Source organism: Panthera tigris, chromosome B2 (assembly GCF_018350195.1).
Source record: "Panthera tigris isolate Pti1 chromosome B2, P.tigris_Pti1_mat1.1, whole genome shotgun sequence".
In the NCBI taxonomy this organism is placed as follows: Eukaryota; Metazoa; Chordata; class Mammalia; order Carnivora; family Felidae; genus Panthera; species Panthera tigris.
The window spans coordinates 97,120,779-97,138,170 of NC_056664.1; the positions used below are offsets into that span (position 1 = coordinate 97,120,779).

The following is a 17,392-nucleotide window of genomic DNA, read 5'->3' on the forward strand; positions in this document are numbered from 1 at the left end:
TTTATCTCTAGACAAAATTCTATGAATGCTTTCATTTAAGTTTTACTTACTTTGCCAGAGAAATAAACTTGAGAAAAATCTTATGTATTCAAAAGATGAGGCTCATCTTTCTTCCATAGAAGGACACCTAGGGAGGAGAGAAGAAGGACAGACCTGTTCCATTTTGGGGGAAGATGGTCTCCTGGAGCAGATACTGAGTATTTACCTATATTTTTTTATGTGATCATTATTTCAGGAGACACTTAGTACCAGGAAAAGCCCACTATTCAGGGACTCAGATCTTCATAGTTACTCTGTGGAGGTGGTGGGGAAGAAGGTGTTGCAGAGAATTCTTTTTCCTTTATTTACAAAATTTCAGAACAATTAAATAAATTCAGGTAGAAAGTTACTAGTATACATCTTACCTTTTTAAATCAAGTTATGGTATGAGTCAATCACGAGATTTTATCCCACCCTTTTCTTAGAATTCTGAGGGCCCATGTGAAACAAACTAGGTCTATGCATGTGTGTTGAAATTTTACATGTAACTGCTTATGTCCTAAATTCCTTATCACACATTCAACTGCATCCCATAAATTGGCATTGCAAGGCAGCTGAAGGACCAGAAGATGATTTTCAAGATGCCTTTTGACACCAGGACTATGACTCTTTAACTTAAGGGTTGATGAAGAGTGTGAGGAAGCAGAGAGAGGACAAAAAGAGTTAGGGATAATTTTTGACATTGGATTTGCACCCTTCCTACAAGAATCTGACCCACTCTCTACTAAGCTCTTTGTAATCTCACTTCTGCCCTACCTGTCCCCTGTGCTTTAGCCAGGCTGGCTCCTGCCTTATTTGGACATGGTATTGCCAGAAGTCAGCATATTTGAGAAACAGCACACGTAAATCAGCAATGCTGCAGGAATGATTTTGCTGCTGGGAAGGTAAAGGGCCAGGGAGATTCCTGGGCTGTCTCGGCTCTGGTGATTAATGCCCTTATTCCCTGATGCTAATCACCGCTGTTGGCATCCAGACACCATCAGCCTTGACTCTTGGCCAAATAGTAGAGATAAAAGCTATTCATCCTTTAGTATTTAGTCAGAGTGTACCAACTGTAGGACACAAACCAGAAGTAGTTCCCAACCAGTGGTTTCGCTTGGAATACATGAAATGAAATAAAGCATAAAATAGAAAAGCGAAATGTTTTTTAACAACTCCCCAAGAGATACTGTTAGGTACAGTTATAAGGCTAACTATATATGAACTAATGTGCCATAATCAAGATTAATAGACAGATGAAAGCCAAAACATGTATCTGATGGATCTCCATTCCTTGAACACTAAAAACCAAAAAAGGAAACTAATAAGCAAGAAGTTGACAGTGAACATGTGTACACCCATGCATATGCATCAACTGATATATTTTTCTGCTTAGACTTTACAAACACACCTGGCTACCTGTCATTATTTTTAAGACACAAATAACTAACTACTCTTGCAAATAGTTACTTGTGAGCACAGTTATCAGTTGAGGAAACAATTTTCTGCAGGTGTAAAAATTACATTTTTCAATAAGGAAAATTTAGGTATAGTCAGTTTACTCATTAAGCCTTTAGAATTCAGTTTTGGCTCACTTTCTTTGAACAGGGTTCTTTCATTTTTGGTCCACAAAAGTTTAACCCTAAAGCAAGTGTTTCTCAAACTATTTGGTTTCAGGAACCGTTTACACTCTTAAAAATTATTGAGAGACCCAAAGAGCTTTTGTTTATATGGGTTATCCCTCAATATTTGCTCTATGTATTAGAAATTAAAACAGAAAATTTTACAATATTTATAACTTATTTAAAATAACAATGATAAAAACCATTATATTCAACCCATCAAATTAGCATAAGTAACATTTGTATGAAAAATAACATTTTATAAAGTGAGAATAATTTAGTAAGAAGAATGACATATTTTTTTGCAAAGCTCTTTAATGTCTGGCTTAATAGAAGATAAGGACAACTGCGTATCTACTTCTACATTCAATCTTTTGTGATATTTTGGTTTAAGTATGTAAGAAAATTTGGTCTTACAGAGATATGTAGTTGGAAATGGGACAAATATTAAAAAAAATTTTTTTTAATGTTTATTTATTATTGAGAGACAGAGAGAGACAGAGCATGAGCGTGGGAGGGGCAGAGAGAGGAGGAGACACAGAATCGGAAGCTGGCTCCAGGCTCTGAGCTGTCAGCACAGAGCCCGACGCGGGGTTCGAACTTACAAACCGTGAGATCATGACCCGAGCCGAAGTTGGACGCTTAACCAACTGAGCCACCCAGGCACCCCGGGAAAAATATTTTAATAGCCATATCAGATAATTGTGGATACCCTTTTTTTTATAAGTTTATTTTTATTTTTTTGCGAGAGAGCATGGGGGAGGGGCATAGAGAGAGAGGAAGAGAGAGAATCCCAAGCATACTCTGCACCGTCAATGCATAGCCCACAAACCGTGAGATCATGACCTGAGGCAAAATCAAAAGTTGGATGCTTAACCAACTGAGCCACCCAGCTGCCCCATGGATACTCTTTTTTGATGCTACATGAAAATTCAACAAGAACTTCCTTCCACAGAGCACAGTATGAAAAGGGTTGGGGGGAAAGGGTAACTTTATAGGGGAGAAACCTGACAAACAGCACCTCAGACAAATGTGATCAAGGTTAACATCAACAGCAATAATTCATGTTGATAGTTTATACCCTTGATATGATATGATGAAAATAGCACATGACCTCTGTGGTTGTTCTCCCATTACCATAATTCCAGCCTAATCATGAGAAAAACATCAAACAAATTCCAGTTGAGGGACATTCTACAGAATAACTTGCCAGTGCTCCCCAAAATTGTCAAGATCATCAAAAATAAGGAAAGTATGAGAAACTGTCACAGCAGAGGGGAGCCTAAAAGCCATGATGACTAAAAGCTAATATGGTATCTTAGGTGGGATCCTGGGACAGAAAAAGGGCCTTAGGTAAAAAGTAAGGAAATCTGAACAAAATATGAACTTTATTTTTTTTTAAATTTATTTATTTTGAGAGAGAGAGAGAGAGAGAGGGAGAGAGAGGGAGAGAGAGAATGTGAGCAGGGGAGGAGTAGAGAGCAAGGAAGAGAGAATCCCAAGAGCCCCATTTGTTCATTAATTGTAACAAATGTGCCATACTAATGTAAGATGTTAATAATAGGGGAAACTGGGGGAGCCAGGGTGGCTCAGTTGGTTGAGCATCCAGCTCTTGATTTCAGCACAAGTCGTGATCCCAGGGTCGTGGGATCAATCTCCACAACCAGCTCCATGCTAAGTGTGGAGGCTACTTAAGATTCTCTCTCTCTACCTCTGCCCCTCTTCCCTGCTTACATTCTCTCTCTCTAAAATAAATATACTACTACTAATAATAATAATAATTATAGGGAAAACTGAGTTTGGGAGTACATGAAAGCTCTCTGTACTATCTTTTCAATTTTTCTGTAAGCCTAAAACTATTCTAAAAAAAAGCCTATTTAAATTTTTTTTTAAAAAACTTGACAAGAAGATTTTAAAATGTTAGTTACAATATAGTATCTGAAGCAGTATCAGTGTATTTTTGGCATTCTATTATCCTTCTTGAACTTTAAATGGATCTTTTGTCATGCATGACTTTGTAAGAGAATGAATGCACTGATTACTGGAAAATATTGATTGAGTTATATAGATCTTTCAAATGTTGGCACATTTAATTATACAATATTAAAGCATTATATTCATTAATATAACCATCAGTCTCATCAGAAAAAAAAAACATGTTTGAGAATTGGGAAGCTATCAAGTTCATGGTGGAAACAACAAGCTTTCCAAAATTCCAATTTTCAGTTTTTTGCTCAATTTGATCACTGACAACAAATTACTTTTAGTTGTTTTCCTTGAAGTGACAGTCTGTCTTGTTCATTTTCAAGAAAATGTCTGTGAAACATTGTAATAATGTTTCAGTGTGAATAACCATAGTTTGCCTGTAACTCATTCTTTCAAATAAAAATTATGTTCCATGATAAAAGTGGCTAGTTCAGCTAGCAGCTCAAACAACTGCACAAGTGCTTTTCCTCAAGATATGTTTGGTGTATAGTGGAAGTGCTTTATGTGTACTTCCTTCACCACAAAGAATACTAAAAAGATGTGTTCTCAAGGGTTCAGATTTTAAAAATCCTTTTTACTGCTTCTTCAAGGACATCTGAAGTGGAACTGGATTTTTTTTTTTTTTTTTTTTTTTTTTTTTTTACTGTGAGTACATGGGCAGTAAAGAACACAATATGATTTGGTGCCACTGCTTTGATTCATGCTTAAGTGCCAGAAGTTTTACCCACCATTGCTTTTGCACCATTACTGAAAACATCAGCACAGTGAAAAAAGTAAATAGTGTCCTAGTATTATTACTGCAAGTTTTGGCCTCAAAGGACCTCTGAAAGGGTCTCAGGGACCCCTAGAGATCTTAGAACTGCACTGTGAGAGCCACTGACTTAAGTAACAGTATTTCTGACTTCTGCTTTGCTCTCCATTTGAGCCAAGTAACTGTATCAAGGGAAGGAAAGGAAACCTGAAAGCTCACGTCATATCCATAGAGATGAATCTGCTCACTTTCCCTTACTGTAGCTCTGATGTGGGGGGAATGACTGGGAACAAAGACCACCCAAATATATTCTCCTTTATCCTTCTACAGTTCCCTGAAACAGGGCTTCCCAACCTTCTTCATATCATGACAGGGAGAGAGAAATGGTAAGATTCTTATTAAAGAGTAAAGAAATGAGGCTGCCTAAGCCTTGAGGTCCCTAGTCTGGAGGTGTAGATCATTTATGGCTTTCAGGAGTACCCAAGGGTCAGTAGCACAGCTACCAGATCGTGTGGATATGCCAAGCCACATGAGTTGGACAATTCTGTACTAAGGTTCTCATCAGGGAGGGGGCTCTCACACTGGAGGATGTCTGTTCTACAGCCAGCTTCATGCTCCATAAAAGGCTCAAAGGTTAGCTCAGATGTGGGAACTCACAAAGTATCTGACTGTACTTCATGATAGAACCAGAATTGAAGATTTGATGTAACCTGTCCAGAACATTTTTGGATAGAGTGTGGTGATTAAGAGCACAGAGTCTGATTCCCAAACTACCAAAGAGTTCAAGCCGCTTGCTAACTATCTGATCTTGGGAAAGTAATTTAACACATTGGTGCCTCAGTTTTTCTACCTATAAAATGGGGACAATAATAGTGCCTACCTATTATAAATATTAAATGAGTTAATGCATATAAAGTATTTAGAATGACACATGGCAGTGTTTGCCTTATTATTATCCAAGTGCTATAGGCTCTCCTAATTGGGTTTGCTTTTCTGAACATGACCATATTGAATTGTAGATTTGCAAAGAAAGAATCCTGAAGATACCAAGAAGCTAGATGTTAACCTGCAGGATTGCAGATGTGAGGAAATGTGCTTGGAGCAGGGAAGGGGAGAGAGGTGTGGGAAGGGGGGAATGATCTGGGCCTCTTTAGTTTTACTTATGGCTTATAGTCAAAACCTTTTTTTATCTATGATGGCACTAATAGACAAACTGCTACCTAATGTATAAGTCTATAATATTATTTTTTCTTCGAAGGGGCCATGGCTCAAAAATAATCATTACTGACTATCAACCCCTTCATTCCTTGCCAAAGGTTTTCTTTCATGGTGGTATCAGGTGTGGTAATTGGCTAAGTCTCAAGCTTTAAGAGCCTCCCAGAAGACCAGGCCATCAAAAGCTGGGACTGTCCCAGATATAACACATGCCTGCTTTTTTACTTGGGGTTGGATGTGTTTTTATATTTACTGAATGGTTTTTGTTTACTGAACTATTTAGCCTGACTCAGAAGATTATACTTAATTAAGAATTTTAGGTTACATCTGAAACTGAATGATTTCGAGAGTCCTCTTTATGCAAGTATTCAGTATCTGAATTGCCATAGTTATATGGTTGCAAAGAAATGCAAAATTATCATAACAAGAAAATAGTCACAAATGAACTGACCACTTAAAAATGTAGCCCATCCTGGGGTGCCAGGGTGGCTCAGTCAGTTAAGTGTCTGACTTTGGCTCAGGTCATGATCTCACAGTTTGTGAGTTTGAACCCCATGTCAGGCTCTGTGCTGACAGCTCGGAGCCTGAAGCCTTCACATTCTGTGTCTCCCTCTCTCTGCTCCTCTCCCACTCACGCTCTCTGTCTCTCTCTTTCTCTCAAAAATAAATAAATATTTTTAAAAACTTAAAGAAATGTAGCCTTTCCTCAAACATCTCTCACAGCGTATACTAGAACCATGCCCCACCCATCACGTCTAAGTCTTTTGCCACTAAGTCACTGCTTGTCTGAGGTAGTAAACACCCTAACAATGTAGATAAAAAGCAAGCCTGTCCAGGCAAATGAAGATTGGTCAACTTGATAAAGAAAAAAAAAAAAAAAAGAAGGATAATGACACCATAAGAGCTTTAAAAGAAAATAATTGAAATATTTATGAATTAAAAGAGGATTTTGAGGGGTGCCTGGGTGGCTCAATTGGTTAAGCGTCTGATGCTTGGACTTTGGCTCAGATCATGATCTCTTGGTTTGTGAGTTTGAGTCCCGAGTCTGTTTTGGATTCTCTCTCTGTTCCTCCCCCATTTGTGCATGCTCTCTTTCTCTCAAAGTAAATAAATAAACTAAAAAAAAAAGAGAGAAATGAGGCTTTTAAAAAAACTGATGAAATCCTTAAATATTTTTGTAAAAATATTTTCTGTGTAGTTGAACAACCAAATTGTGAAGTGCAGGATGTACTATTTTAGCATCCTAAAACTTTATCAAGAAAGTTATGCTGAAAATGAATAGTAATTTGTTCACTGCTTATTCTAGGAATATAGTTTATAGGTGCTGTTCTAATCCATATTTTGTTAACTAAGCTAAAATGACATTTTATAAGCATTATTTGCATTTTTCAAGATAAAGCAAGTTTGGAGATTGAACTGAAGGATCAGTTTTTACTAATTGTAGATGGTGATTTGTATCTTCCAAGGAAATAACTATCTGTTGGGTTACAAGTTATGATTGTTGTATTTTGCTGTTTTAAAGGGAAAAAGAAAAAAGACCCTTAGAGAAATGCCCATAAAGGAGGGCTGGATTAGAAATTTAAAAACTATAGCCACTTGAATGTGGCCATTTCCATGATGGGTAAAGAAGAATCAGAAGGAATGAAGAAAAACTGGGTTGAGAGAACGCCTTCCTACTCTCTCCATATGACAAGTTTTCTGTTACAGGGCTCATTGTGAGGCTGGACAGTCCTGCTCGCCTTCTGTTCCCAAACTAGGGCAAGCATAGCTCTTTAGGTGATGTAGCATACAGCCCCAAACTTTAAGGTCTGTAACCCATTGACTACTTAGGCTCAGCTGCCTGAAGCTTCTCTGAGGGAGAAAGCTTGCTTTCATTTGCTGTGGAAATGTGCATGGTCCCTATAATGGGGAGAAAGCACCTAGGGATTCCCAGAGTGTCTCAAGGGAAGGATGAATGTGCTGTATACCTTCAATATGTTATCTGTCTTAAGAGTACAATTATTTTGAGGAGCAGATTTAGTATTAGACACAACTCCTCATGTTCCCTTTATGATCACTTTTGTAAGAAAGTATGACAAGCTAATTTAATTCAATATTTGCTTTGGTCTTTGAGAGGAATGTGTCATTTACCTGCTCAAGGATTAAAAAGTATGAAATAAAATTTTAAAAATTAAAGTCACTAGCTTTTTAAGATTAGAATTTTTTATATTATTATTATTTTAAAGTAAATGACCTGGGGCATCTGCATGGCTCAGTCACTTAAGCATCTGACTCTTCATTTCGGCTCAGGTCATGATCTCACAGTTCATGAGATCGAGGCCCACGTTGGGCTCTGCGTGCAGAGCCTGCTTAAGATATTCTTTCTCCCTCTTCTACTTCTCTTCCCGTGCTCGTGTGATTGCTCTCTCACTCTCTCAAAAATAAATAATAAATAATAAATAAGTAAATAAAAGTAAACTGAATGATCTGACTTGGAGTATCACGACTCTAAACTACAGAATTGAATTCGCAAACTACCAAGGAGTTCAAGTCGTGGCTCTGCCACCTACTAGCTATGTGACTTGGGACGGTAACTCAGCATCTCAGTGCCTCAATTTCTCTACCTGCAAAACAGGAATAATAACAGAAATAGTTCTCTAAACATAAGATCTGTATAATGAAAAGATTGGTAAATATAGGAAATATAGGTCAACCAATTAATAAGACTATAAAACACTTTATAGGTACTTTATTTTTAATTTTTTTCTAACATTGATTCACTTTTGAGAGACAGAGACAGACCACAAGCTGGGATGGGACAGAGAGAGAGAGAGAGAGAGAGAGAGAGAGAGAGAGACAGACAGAATCTGAAGCAGGTTCCAGGCTCTGAGCCATCAGCACGGAGCCCGATGTGGGTTTCTAACTCACAAACCATGAGATCATAACCTGAGCTGAAGCTGAACGCTTAACCCACTAAGCCGCCCAGGTGCCCTACACTGTATAGGTACTTGTTTGAATTTTAAAAGTTTTAACACTGTGGCTTTTTTAATGCTTACCTACCAACTGGCTCTTTTTTATTGTTGTTATTTTTTAACAGAAGTTTTATATATAAAGTAATTCTGTGATTTTTAATTTTCAAGTTTTTCTATTTCCCACCATAAAATACATGACTTGATATTCTCCATAGTACCTTTCCTCTGGATTAGATCAGTTGACTCAGAATTAGTAATTACTTAGTACATTGCTAATTAGAATATTTAGTAAAATATATTCCAATAGATATATTATGACTTTGAAATGTATTTTATAGAAAAAAATTTGAGAATTGTTAGAATATACTATTTTTGTTTCTTAAAGTAACCTGGAGGAGATACTAAGGCCAAAGATTTTGAGAAAAACCTAGAAATGGGTTATAGTATCAAAAAACTGTAAGATTTCTATGTATTTTAGGATGAAACATTACTTAGCTCTTTTATCTTTTTATTGTTAACCAAGAAGTATATGTTGTGGAAGATTCCCCCCTTCCAAAGATTGTTACATTGATTCAGTGGCCAGCAACTATTTCTTAAGTACTTCCATATTGGTATAACACTGTGTTATGAGGAGTATAAAAGAAGTATAAGAAGTTTACAATTTAGTAAAGGAAATAACATGAACAAATGCCAGACAGTGTTGTAGAGTGGAAAGAGGCCCAACGGAATCAAGAGATAGGAATTCCAGTACTTACCCAGATACTATGTAGCTGAGTGGCCTTCAGCAAGTCACTTAACATCTCTGGGTCCAAGTATCTCATTTGTAAAATGATACAACTAATTTCTTTCATTCTTTTGAGCTGTAGCAAGTCTATTTTGAGGAGTTGTGCTCATTAGTACATGTTATGAGTACATCAGGAGTTAAAAGTAAGGATAGTAAGGATTGGGAAGACTCTGAGGAGACATGAGACTTAAGGAGGAAATTGATCTTGACCTTGATAGGTGAGTAGAATTTAGACGAGCAAAGTGAAGGTATTTCACCATAATCTGAAGCCCAAGCACTGAATGTTTCAAGAGGAACAGAAGATACTTTCCTAATGAGAGTAGAGTACATGTTAGAAAAGAGGAATAAGAATGAAAATTTCAGACAGATCCACCATAAAGACCAGGCAGAGAAATTTAGACTTCTTACCATGATCCACAAGAAGTCATTTTAGATTGAGCAGGACCATGGTACATAAAGTAATAGGATGATTAATGAGGCAGTACACTCTAGGAAAGGTTGTAACTTACCAGCATGTTCTAGTGGGTCAGCAAATAGTATCTCCCCTTGGAAATGCCCTTCTTTCAAGAAGGAAAACTTGGGTAAATAAACCAACATGCTAGGTAATTGTTACCTTTTATGCAAGGTAACAGAGAGAGCCCTACTCTTTTTATATTTTATGGTACTTTCTAGTCATTCAACAGATATTTCCTGAGTACTTAATGGAAGGTTGGCATAGTTCTAGGTGCTATAGGGGGTACTAAGGTGAATAAGAGTTAGTCTGTACACTCATACAACTTTAATTTAGAAGAGAAAATATGATCAGTACATAGATCACTGGAGTGTGAGGCAGATTATAATTAATACTATTGGATCAGTGTGAGCAGAAAGTTGTGGGTAATTAAAGAGGAACTAGGCCTTAAAGGCTGGAGGGTTGAAGATTCTGCTGGTATGGAGAGGAGAGAGAGTGAGGGTAGCTGTTTGGTTGTTCCTAAGAATAGGGCATCATGGGGGCAACCTTTGATCTCTTCCTCCTCTGAGGTTTTGTGTTTTTATGAAAAATACGGAAGTAGGAAATGGCAGAGTATATTCAGAGAATTGAAGATTCAGGAGGGTTCTACTTCTGTTAATGACAGAGTAGCACCTATTTGACTAACCCACCTTTAGATCAGAGCTGTAACTCTGGACAAAATCTAAGAAATAACTGTCTGGGAGGCACTATTGGACAACCAAAAGCAGGGAGAAAGCTCTGGCACCACTTGGAAGAAAGGAAAGACACTGGTGAGTTTCTTATTTTTGTAGGTTTTTGTTTTGTTTTGTTTTGTTTTTTGCCAGAGAAGAGATCACAGTTGTTTTCGTATGGAACATCTAAAACTCAGTAGAAACCTGAAATATTCCTGGCTTGAGGAATGAGAAGAGAGCTGGAAAATAAGAAAAGAAATGGTGGAACAGAGAGAACCACAGAGGAAGAGCCCAGAGTTCTTCACAGAGACTGCCCAAATCTTGGGCTGACCTGTGAACTGCACATGCACAGCTAACACTAAAAATACTGAACAGAGACTTCAGCTGTTGCTCATCACAGAGGAGACAGAGTTTGGAGTTTGGGGAGCCAAGTTAATTACCTGCTAAAATAGCAACAATAGAAAATCAATATACTTTGGTAGAATAAAAAGAATTCCAAGTCTCTAACAACATATCATTCACCTTATCTAGAATACAATCCAAAACTGCTAGCTGTGTGCAGACACAGGAAAATCTGATCCATTTTAAAAGAGAAATGATAATCAACAGAAACTGACCCTGAGAGGATACAGATGTTGGAATTAGAGGGAAGGATTTTAAAGTGTTTTTTTTTTTATATATCTACAGTCAAGGATATAAGGGAAATATACTGATAATGAATAAACAAAGGGAAATCTTAGCAAAGAAATTGAAACTAAAAAAAAAAAAAAACAAATAGAAATTCTAAAACTAAAAGTTGAGAATTCTATATCTAAAAATTTTTAAGTTTATTGTACTTCATACCAAACTGTAGAAGAGTAGAGTCAGTGAACTGATAGGTCAATAGAAATTATGCAATGATCTGAAAAACAAAAGTGTTGAGGGGAAAAAAAAGCAAAACCTCATGACATACAACTATATCAAAAATCAACTATATCATTGGAGTCCTAGAAGGAAAAGAGAGAATGGGGTGGAAAAGTTTTTTAGAGAAATAATGGCTGAAGTTTTTCCAAATTTAAGAAAAGATGTAAGTTTACAGATCCCAGAACCTCAACAAACCCCTAGCAGATACAAAGAAAATCATTCCTGGGAACATCATAGTCAAATTGTTGAAAACCAAAGATAGAGAAAATTTCGAAGCAGCCAGGGGCACAACAGTATGATTGAAGACTTCCTATCAAGAAGCAATGGACAAACAGTGCAATATCATCTTTAAACTACTAAAAAGAAAAATCACCCAACAATCAAGAACTCTTTTTCCAGACAACTTAAGGGTCATGGCTGGAATTTAGATAGTATGTAGGAGAGTGGTATGTACTCAGAATAGATGGGTTGAAGTCAGTATAAAGGGGCTTGCATATCAGGTGGTAGAGTTTGAATTAGAACCTTCATCAGCATAAAAAAAAAACAACTTGTCATTTTTTAACAGATCTATATTGGATAATCTGCCAAAGTTGTATAAGATTGTCTCTGCTGCTACCATATATGGAACCTTTGTGCATTAGATAAAGCTCCCCAAGATGGGCATGGAGCTAAGTGAGCAAATCATGCCCTTATGTGCCCCTTCCTCTAGATTGATGCTACCCCTCATCAGGGTCTGTGGCTTGGAACGCAGAACATGGGTTGAATCTGTGCTCCCAGTTGCCCCCTAAAACAGGTGTACATGATAGATTGGAAAGAACAAGATGAATATGAGGGAAATATGTAAGATCGGATGCCGAGAGGTCTCAGGGCCAAGGGCATGCCACCTAGGGCTCTGATGTTTTCAGTTTGGATGACCAGAGGGATGGCAGGACCCTTGGCAAATACCTGATATAGGAGAAGGGGACTTACAAGCAACTGGAAATCTAAGACTGAAGATACAGATCTGGAAGTCATTTATAGAGATGTGTTAGTTTGAAGTTGAAAGGAGTCCATGAAATCACCTGAACTGACACTGAAAAAGGAAGAGATGAGGGGTGTGGATGGGATTGGAAAATCTTACCATGGGATTTAGTGGAAGGAAACAGAGTCAGGGTCCTAGTACTGCTGAATCAAAGGGACATTAGAAACAACTAAACTCTCCCACCATTTCTTGAAGAATTTTTTTATTTTTATTTTTATTTAAAAAAATTTTTTAACGTTTATTTTTGAGACAGAGGGAGACAGAGCATGAATGGGGGAGGGTCAGAGAGAGGGAGACACAGAATCTGAAACAGGCTCCAGGCTCTGAGCTGTCAGCACAGAGCCCGACGCGGGGCTCGAACTCACGGACCGCGAGATCATGACCTGAGCCAAAGTCGGCCGCTTAACCGACTGAGCCACCCAGGTGCCCCTTGAACAATTTTTTTAAATGGAAGTAATTTACTAGATTGGTAACATCTTGGGATTTGGAGGTTACTATGTAAAATGTGTTAACAGATGTATATAACAAGCCTCTGCTCTTAACCTAATCTTACTGTTTTCCAGCCTTAATATATGTGGAAAAACTCTGTAAAATGTAAATTAGCCTTCACACTTACATGGAAATACAAAAATTATCTTACATACATTTCCCCAAGTTTTATTGAGAAATAATTGACATGCATCACCGTATAAGGTTTAAAGTGTACAGCATGATGATTTGACTTACATATATTGTGAAATGTGATTACCCACAATAGGTTTAGTTAACATCCATCATTTCATATAGATAAAAAGAAAAGGAAGAGTGATTGTCTCATAACTGAAAGTGTGCACCTTTTAACCACATTCCTCCATCTCCCTTCCTCCCAGCTCCCCACCTCTCGTAACCACAAATCTGACCTCTTTTTCTATGAGTTTTTTGTTTTTTGTTTTTTAGATTCAACATATAAGTGAGTTTAAGTTAGTCTGTTAACTAACAAACTTAAAAGATGTACTGCTGTTGAGTATCTAAAGTTCTTACATTTTATTTCCCGGATTCCCTTTTGCTTCCCATCTACTTAAAGCAAACTAAATAACAAAATAAGCCTTAAAAGGAAATAGAAAAAGAATAATTTAGGCATGTATTTATTTGTAGCAAAAAATATTACAGATATACACATATACTCACAAATAGAATTATGTAGATTTTTTAAAAAGCAGGGCAAAGAGAAAATAGAGAATAATTAAGTTGAAAGGAAAAGTTAGTACATGTAAATCCATGTCATAAACCTCTACAAGGTTCTTACACTGAACAATTATATCAGCTGTCAGCTTCTCCCAAAGAGGGGGAAAGATGTTCAGTAAGTTATAAGACATAAAATTAGTTACTCAGGAGAAGTGAAGCTTTTTCTGGCACTTGGATAGGGACTTCTAAAAGATGCCGGCAGACAGTTTTCTCAGCACTATTCCTGCTGTCAGTACAAGTTTGTATCACACAGATTCTTATAAACAAGCTGGGGCCCTTTTGACAAAGTACTGTTCAATGAAACTAGTGCTATAAGAGGTCAAAAATGCCTTATAAGTAAGCTTTTCTATTATCAGGTTGATCCAGAGAAATTGCTTAGAAATTGGATAAATGCTTGGAGGTTGGATAGACTCATGTTCAAACCTTTCATGAATGTTGTATATTTTAATAAAAGTTGAGTAGCAGATAATTCAAGGTTGTCTTTTTGGTAAGAAGATGGAGTGAAGAGTTCTATTGGTCTTACTCTGAAGCATTTGGCCCTTTGTGTATCTAACAGCACAGAGAGGCATTCAGCCTTGCTCTAATTAACTTTTTAGTATCTTTAGAATATTAATTAGTATTTTTCACGAAGTATTTCCATGATTTTGAAAGCAGAAGAGTGGGAGGAAGAAAAATTCTTTGATATCCATTTCTTTTCCAACTCTGATTAGGCTTTTTCAGTATTCAAGTCTAAGAAGATTGGGGAGAGTCCGTGAACTCTCACAGGGAAAAGCAAAACAAAAATAACAAAATTTCTGCATTTGTAAGACTTTAACAGTTTCAGAAGTCATCATCCTCAAATTTAAAATAAGTTACTTGCAGGTGCCTGGGTGCCTCAGTTGTTAGGCATCTGACTTTGGCTCAGGTCATGATCTCATGGTTCGTTTCAGAGTCCCACATCTGGTGAGCACAAACCCTGCTTTGGGTAAAAACATGAATCTGCTTTGGGTGTGCCCCGCTCCTCCCTCACTCCCTCCTTCTCTCTCTCTCTCTCTCTCTCTCTCTCTCTCTCTCTCTCTGTTTCTCTGACCCTTGCCCACTTGTGCCCCCCCCAAAATAAAATAAAATAAAATAAAATAAAATAAAATAGGTTACTTGCTATTCTATATCCTCTTGCTTTTTAGTGTCTTAAATGTCACTTTTCATGCCTCCTTGCTTTGATTTCCAAAGGAAGGAGTTTACATTGATGAACCTTTCTTTTCAAACGCACGTTTAGAACCAGTAGCAAAGGTGTAGACCCTCATTTGGGGGTAATCTTTCAAATTTCTTCTGGATAGATCTCAAAGCCAGGCAAATTTAGAACAGTCTTTCCTCCAACAGAGATGTAGCAAATACTGCCCTCTACCGAGGGGATACGCAGGATGGCTTGACTATATTAATGATCAAGTGCTAGTCTTCAGTTACTGATTTCAGTGAATTTGGTGGAATCATGTTGTTACTAATTACTTCATCATTACTGTATACATTCTTATTAAAATCACTATATTAAAAAATAGAAAACATAAGGGATGAAACATTTCAGCCTTGGCCACATACATTATTACCTCTGTCGTCTGTACAATCAGATATAATGTCTGAGGCATTAATAATAATGTTTAAATTTCCATTTGTTTTAAACCAGCTAATAAAATCTTTTTACCAGTGGGAAATTAGAAGGGGGTTGTTACCGTATTGTTTTCATAAATGAGTTTGTAAAATGCAGTAATGATGAAGTAATTAGTAAAAAAAAAAAAAAAAAACAAACAGGAAAAATGTGGAGATAACTTAAAAACACAACGTTAGAAGAATGTGAAAAGGTAGGAAATCGTTAGCATCATCATCATTATTAAGAGGCACCACTGAATGTAAGCATCAATACAGCTCCAAGGAAATACATAAAAATTTTGGTTTTCTGTGCTACAGGCTATAAATCAAATATTTTTGTGACAGTTGTTGGAGTTTATATTTCCTAAATGAACTGGAAGTATTCCTGGGAATAAACCCAGCGCAGTGCTTTTCATCTAGCAGGTACTCAGTAGATCTGATTTGATGTGGTTTGTGTTTTAAGAAAGTTGTCAGTTGTGGAATCTCCAGATTTAGGTATCTCCAGAATTTGGAGATTTATTACGTACAGAAAGCTAGTCAAGTCAGAGTGAGGAAAGAGTGCAATCACCTCTGGTTTGCCACATAGATTTTTGTGTTGAGCCATTGTTACTATACACTCCATTAAAAATGACACGCACAACCCCAAAAGAGTACTGCATTAGCCCATCATTATCTCGAGGGGATAGAGAGTTTGCTAAAGATCCGGTAGATTTGGGGAGAACTAGCCTTCCTGCCATTGAGACTCTAAGTCAAGGAGTAAATCTTTCCCTCAGCACACCAGAGAACATTTTCTGAAGTAGAGTGTGTAAGAGATGGTAGTATTTTCTGGAATAGTGAGCTATTTCCCAGTTGGATGTTAGGGACTTCATATTAATGTGATTTCTCATGTTAAGGTGCCGTATTACCAGTCTTGGGAAATTATGTACTCTACAAATACACACATTTCAGTGCTTTGTTTTTCTAGTTATTATCTTTATTGATTTGGTGCACATAGTTGTTTTAACAAATTCATATGATATTTTTAGTTTGTTTTGAAAAGGATGCATTCATCCTAATTAAAGTGGTTTTTTTTCCCTATTAAAAAGCACTTTTCTTTAAGATATGATGTATTGTCATTTCTGTATACACAAAGCAAGATGCCATGCACACTTGTGTAATGAGGGGCTATCAGGGTAGCACTACAAGGAATTTATAAAGAGAAGTCTATACAGATAAAGAGTAACCCTTAGGACAATATAATCTAGACAGCGCTTGAAATAATAATCATCCTACTTGAGCTGAAATAATGGTGGCAGAGCAAGCATTAGCCAGGCAGAGAAAAAAGAAACTCAAGCTGACAGCTCATTCGTGTGTGCTGAAGTGGACCAACCGCTCATTGCAGGGCAGAAGGCAGCCTGGTGGTAACGCTCGTGCATTTCACACTGGTGTGGCTTTGAGAAAATCCCCGCTCCTGGCACCAGGGTCAAACCGAAGCAGACAGCTGTGCCGTTTCTCATACAGGAGAAAGAAGACAGCAGGCAAGCTCTTTATTCCTAAAAGTTTTTTAGAAAAACTGTGCTACATATAATCCAGCTGTATACTCCCAGTAATTAAGGAAAACAAACGCTCTTTGCAAACTCATTATAGATTTAAAGTTCTTTAGGTTTTCATCAGGTTTCCACAGAAACAAAGAGTTTGAAACAATAGTCGAGAATGCACAAACCATCGAATAAGTGGATTTTAATTGTTTCTGTTTAGAAAATTATTCAGATAGCCAGCCACATCAGAGACTATTAAACTTTTTAATTGCTCAGGTAGAAAGATGGAGAGTGCCATCATTATCTATCATAAGAAGAATCTGCATTAGATAATGCTACTTGAATTTTGAGCTAGAATAACATACTCAAGGATGCTACTAACTGAAGTGGCATTTAGTAGTCGAAAATAATCATATGCTTTAATTATTCATAGGACACAATGCATGAATTTATAATACTAATTATGGTTTCAAAAGGTGTCTTATGCTATGGTTTACTTACATAAGAGGATCAACTAATGCAAACAAAAGTATAAATACTTACAACTGCTATAGAGGTCATGTGCATGCAATTTTGTGGTGTGTTAGGTCAAAAGAGTAGACAAACGTATCTTTGT

At 37.1% G+C, this 17,392-nt stretch overlaps 1 protein-coding gene across 4 annotated transcripts in view; it reads left to right on the plus strand.

Annotated features, from left to right (window-relative positions):
* AFG1L (AFG1 like ATPase) overlaps positions 1–17,392 on the plus strand; it is a 196,737-nt gene that overhangs the window by 163,174 nt on the left and 16,171 nt on the right. Inside the window, exon 12 of one of the 4 annotated variants that reach the window (XM_042986922.1) lies at positions 16,641–16,776. The exons of the other annotated variants lie outside the window; for them this stretch is intronic. Coding sequence (XP_042842856.1) covers positions 16,641–16,776 — 136 coding nt within the window. The remainder of the gene's footprint in view (positions 1–16,640; positions 16,777–17,392) is intronic. 4 annotated transcript variants of the gene reach the window in all.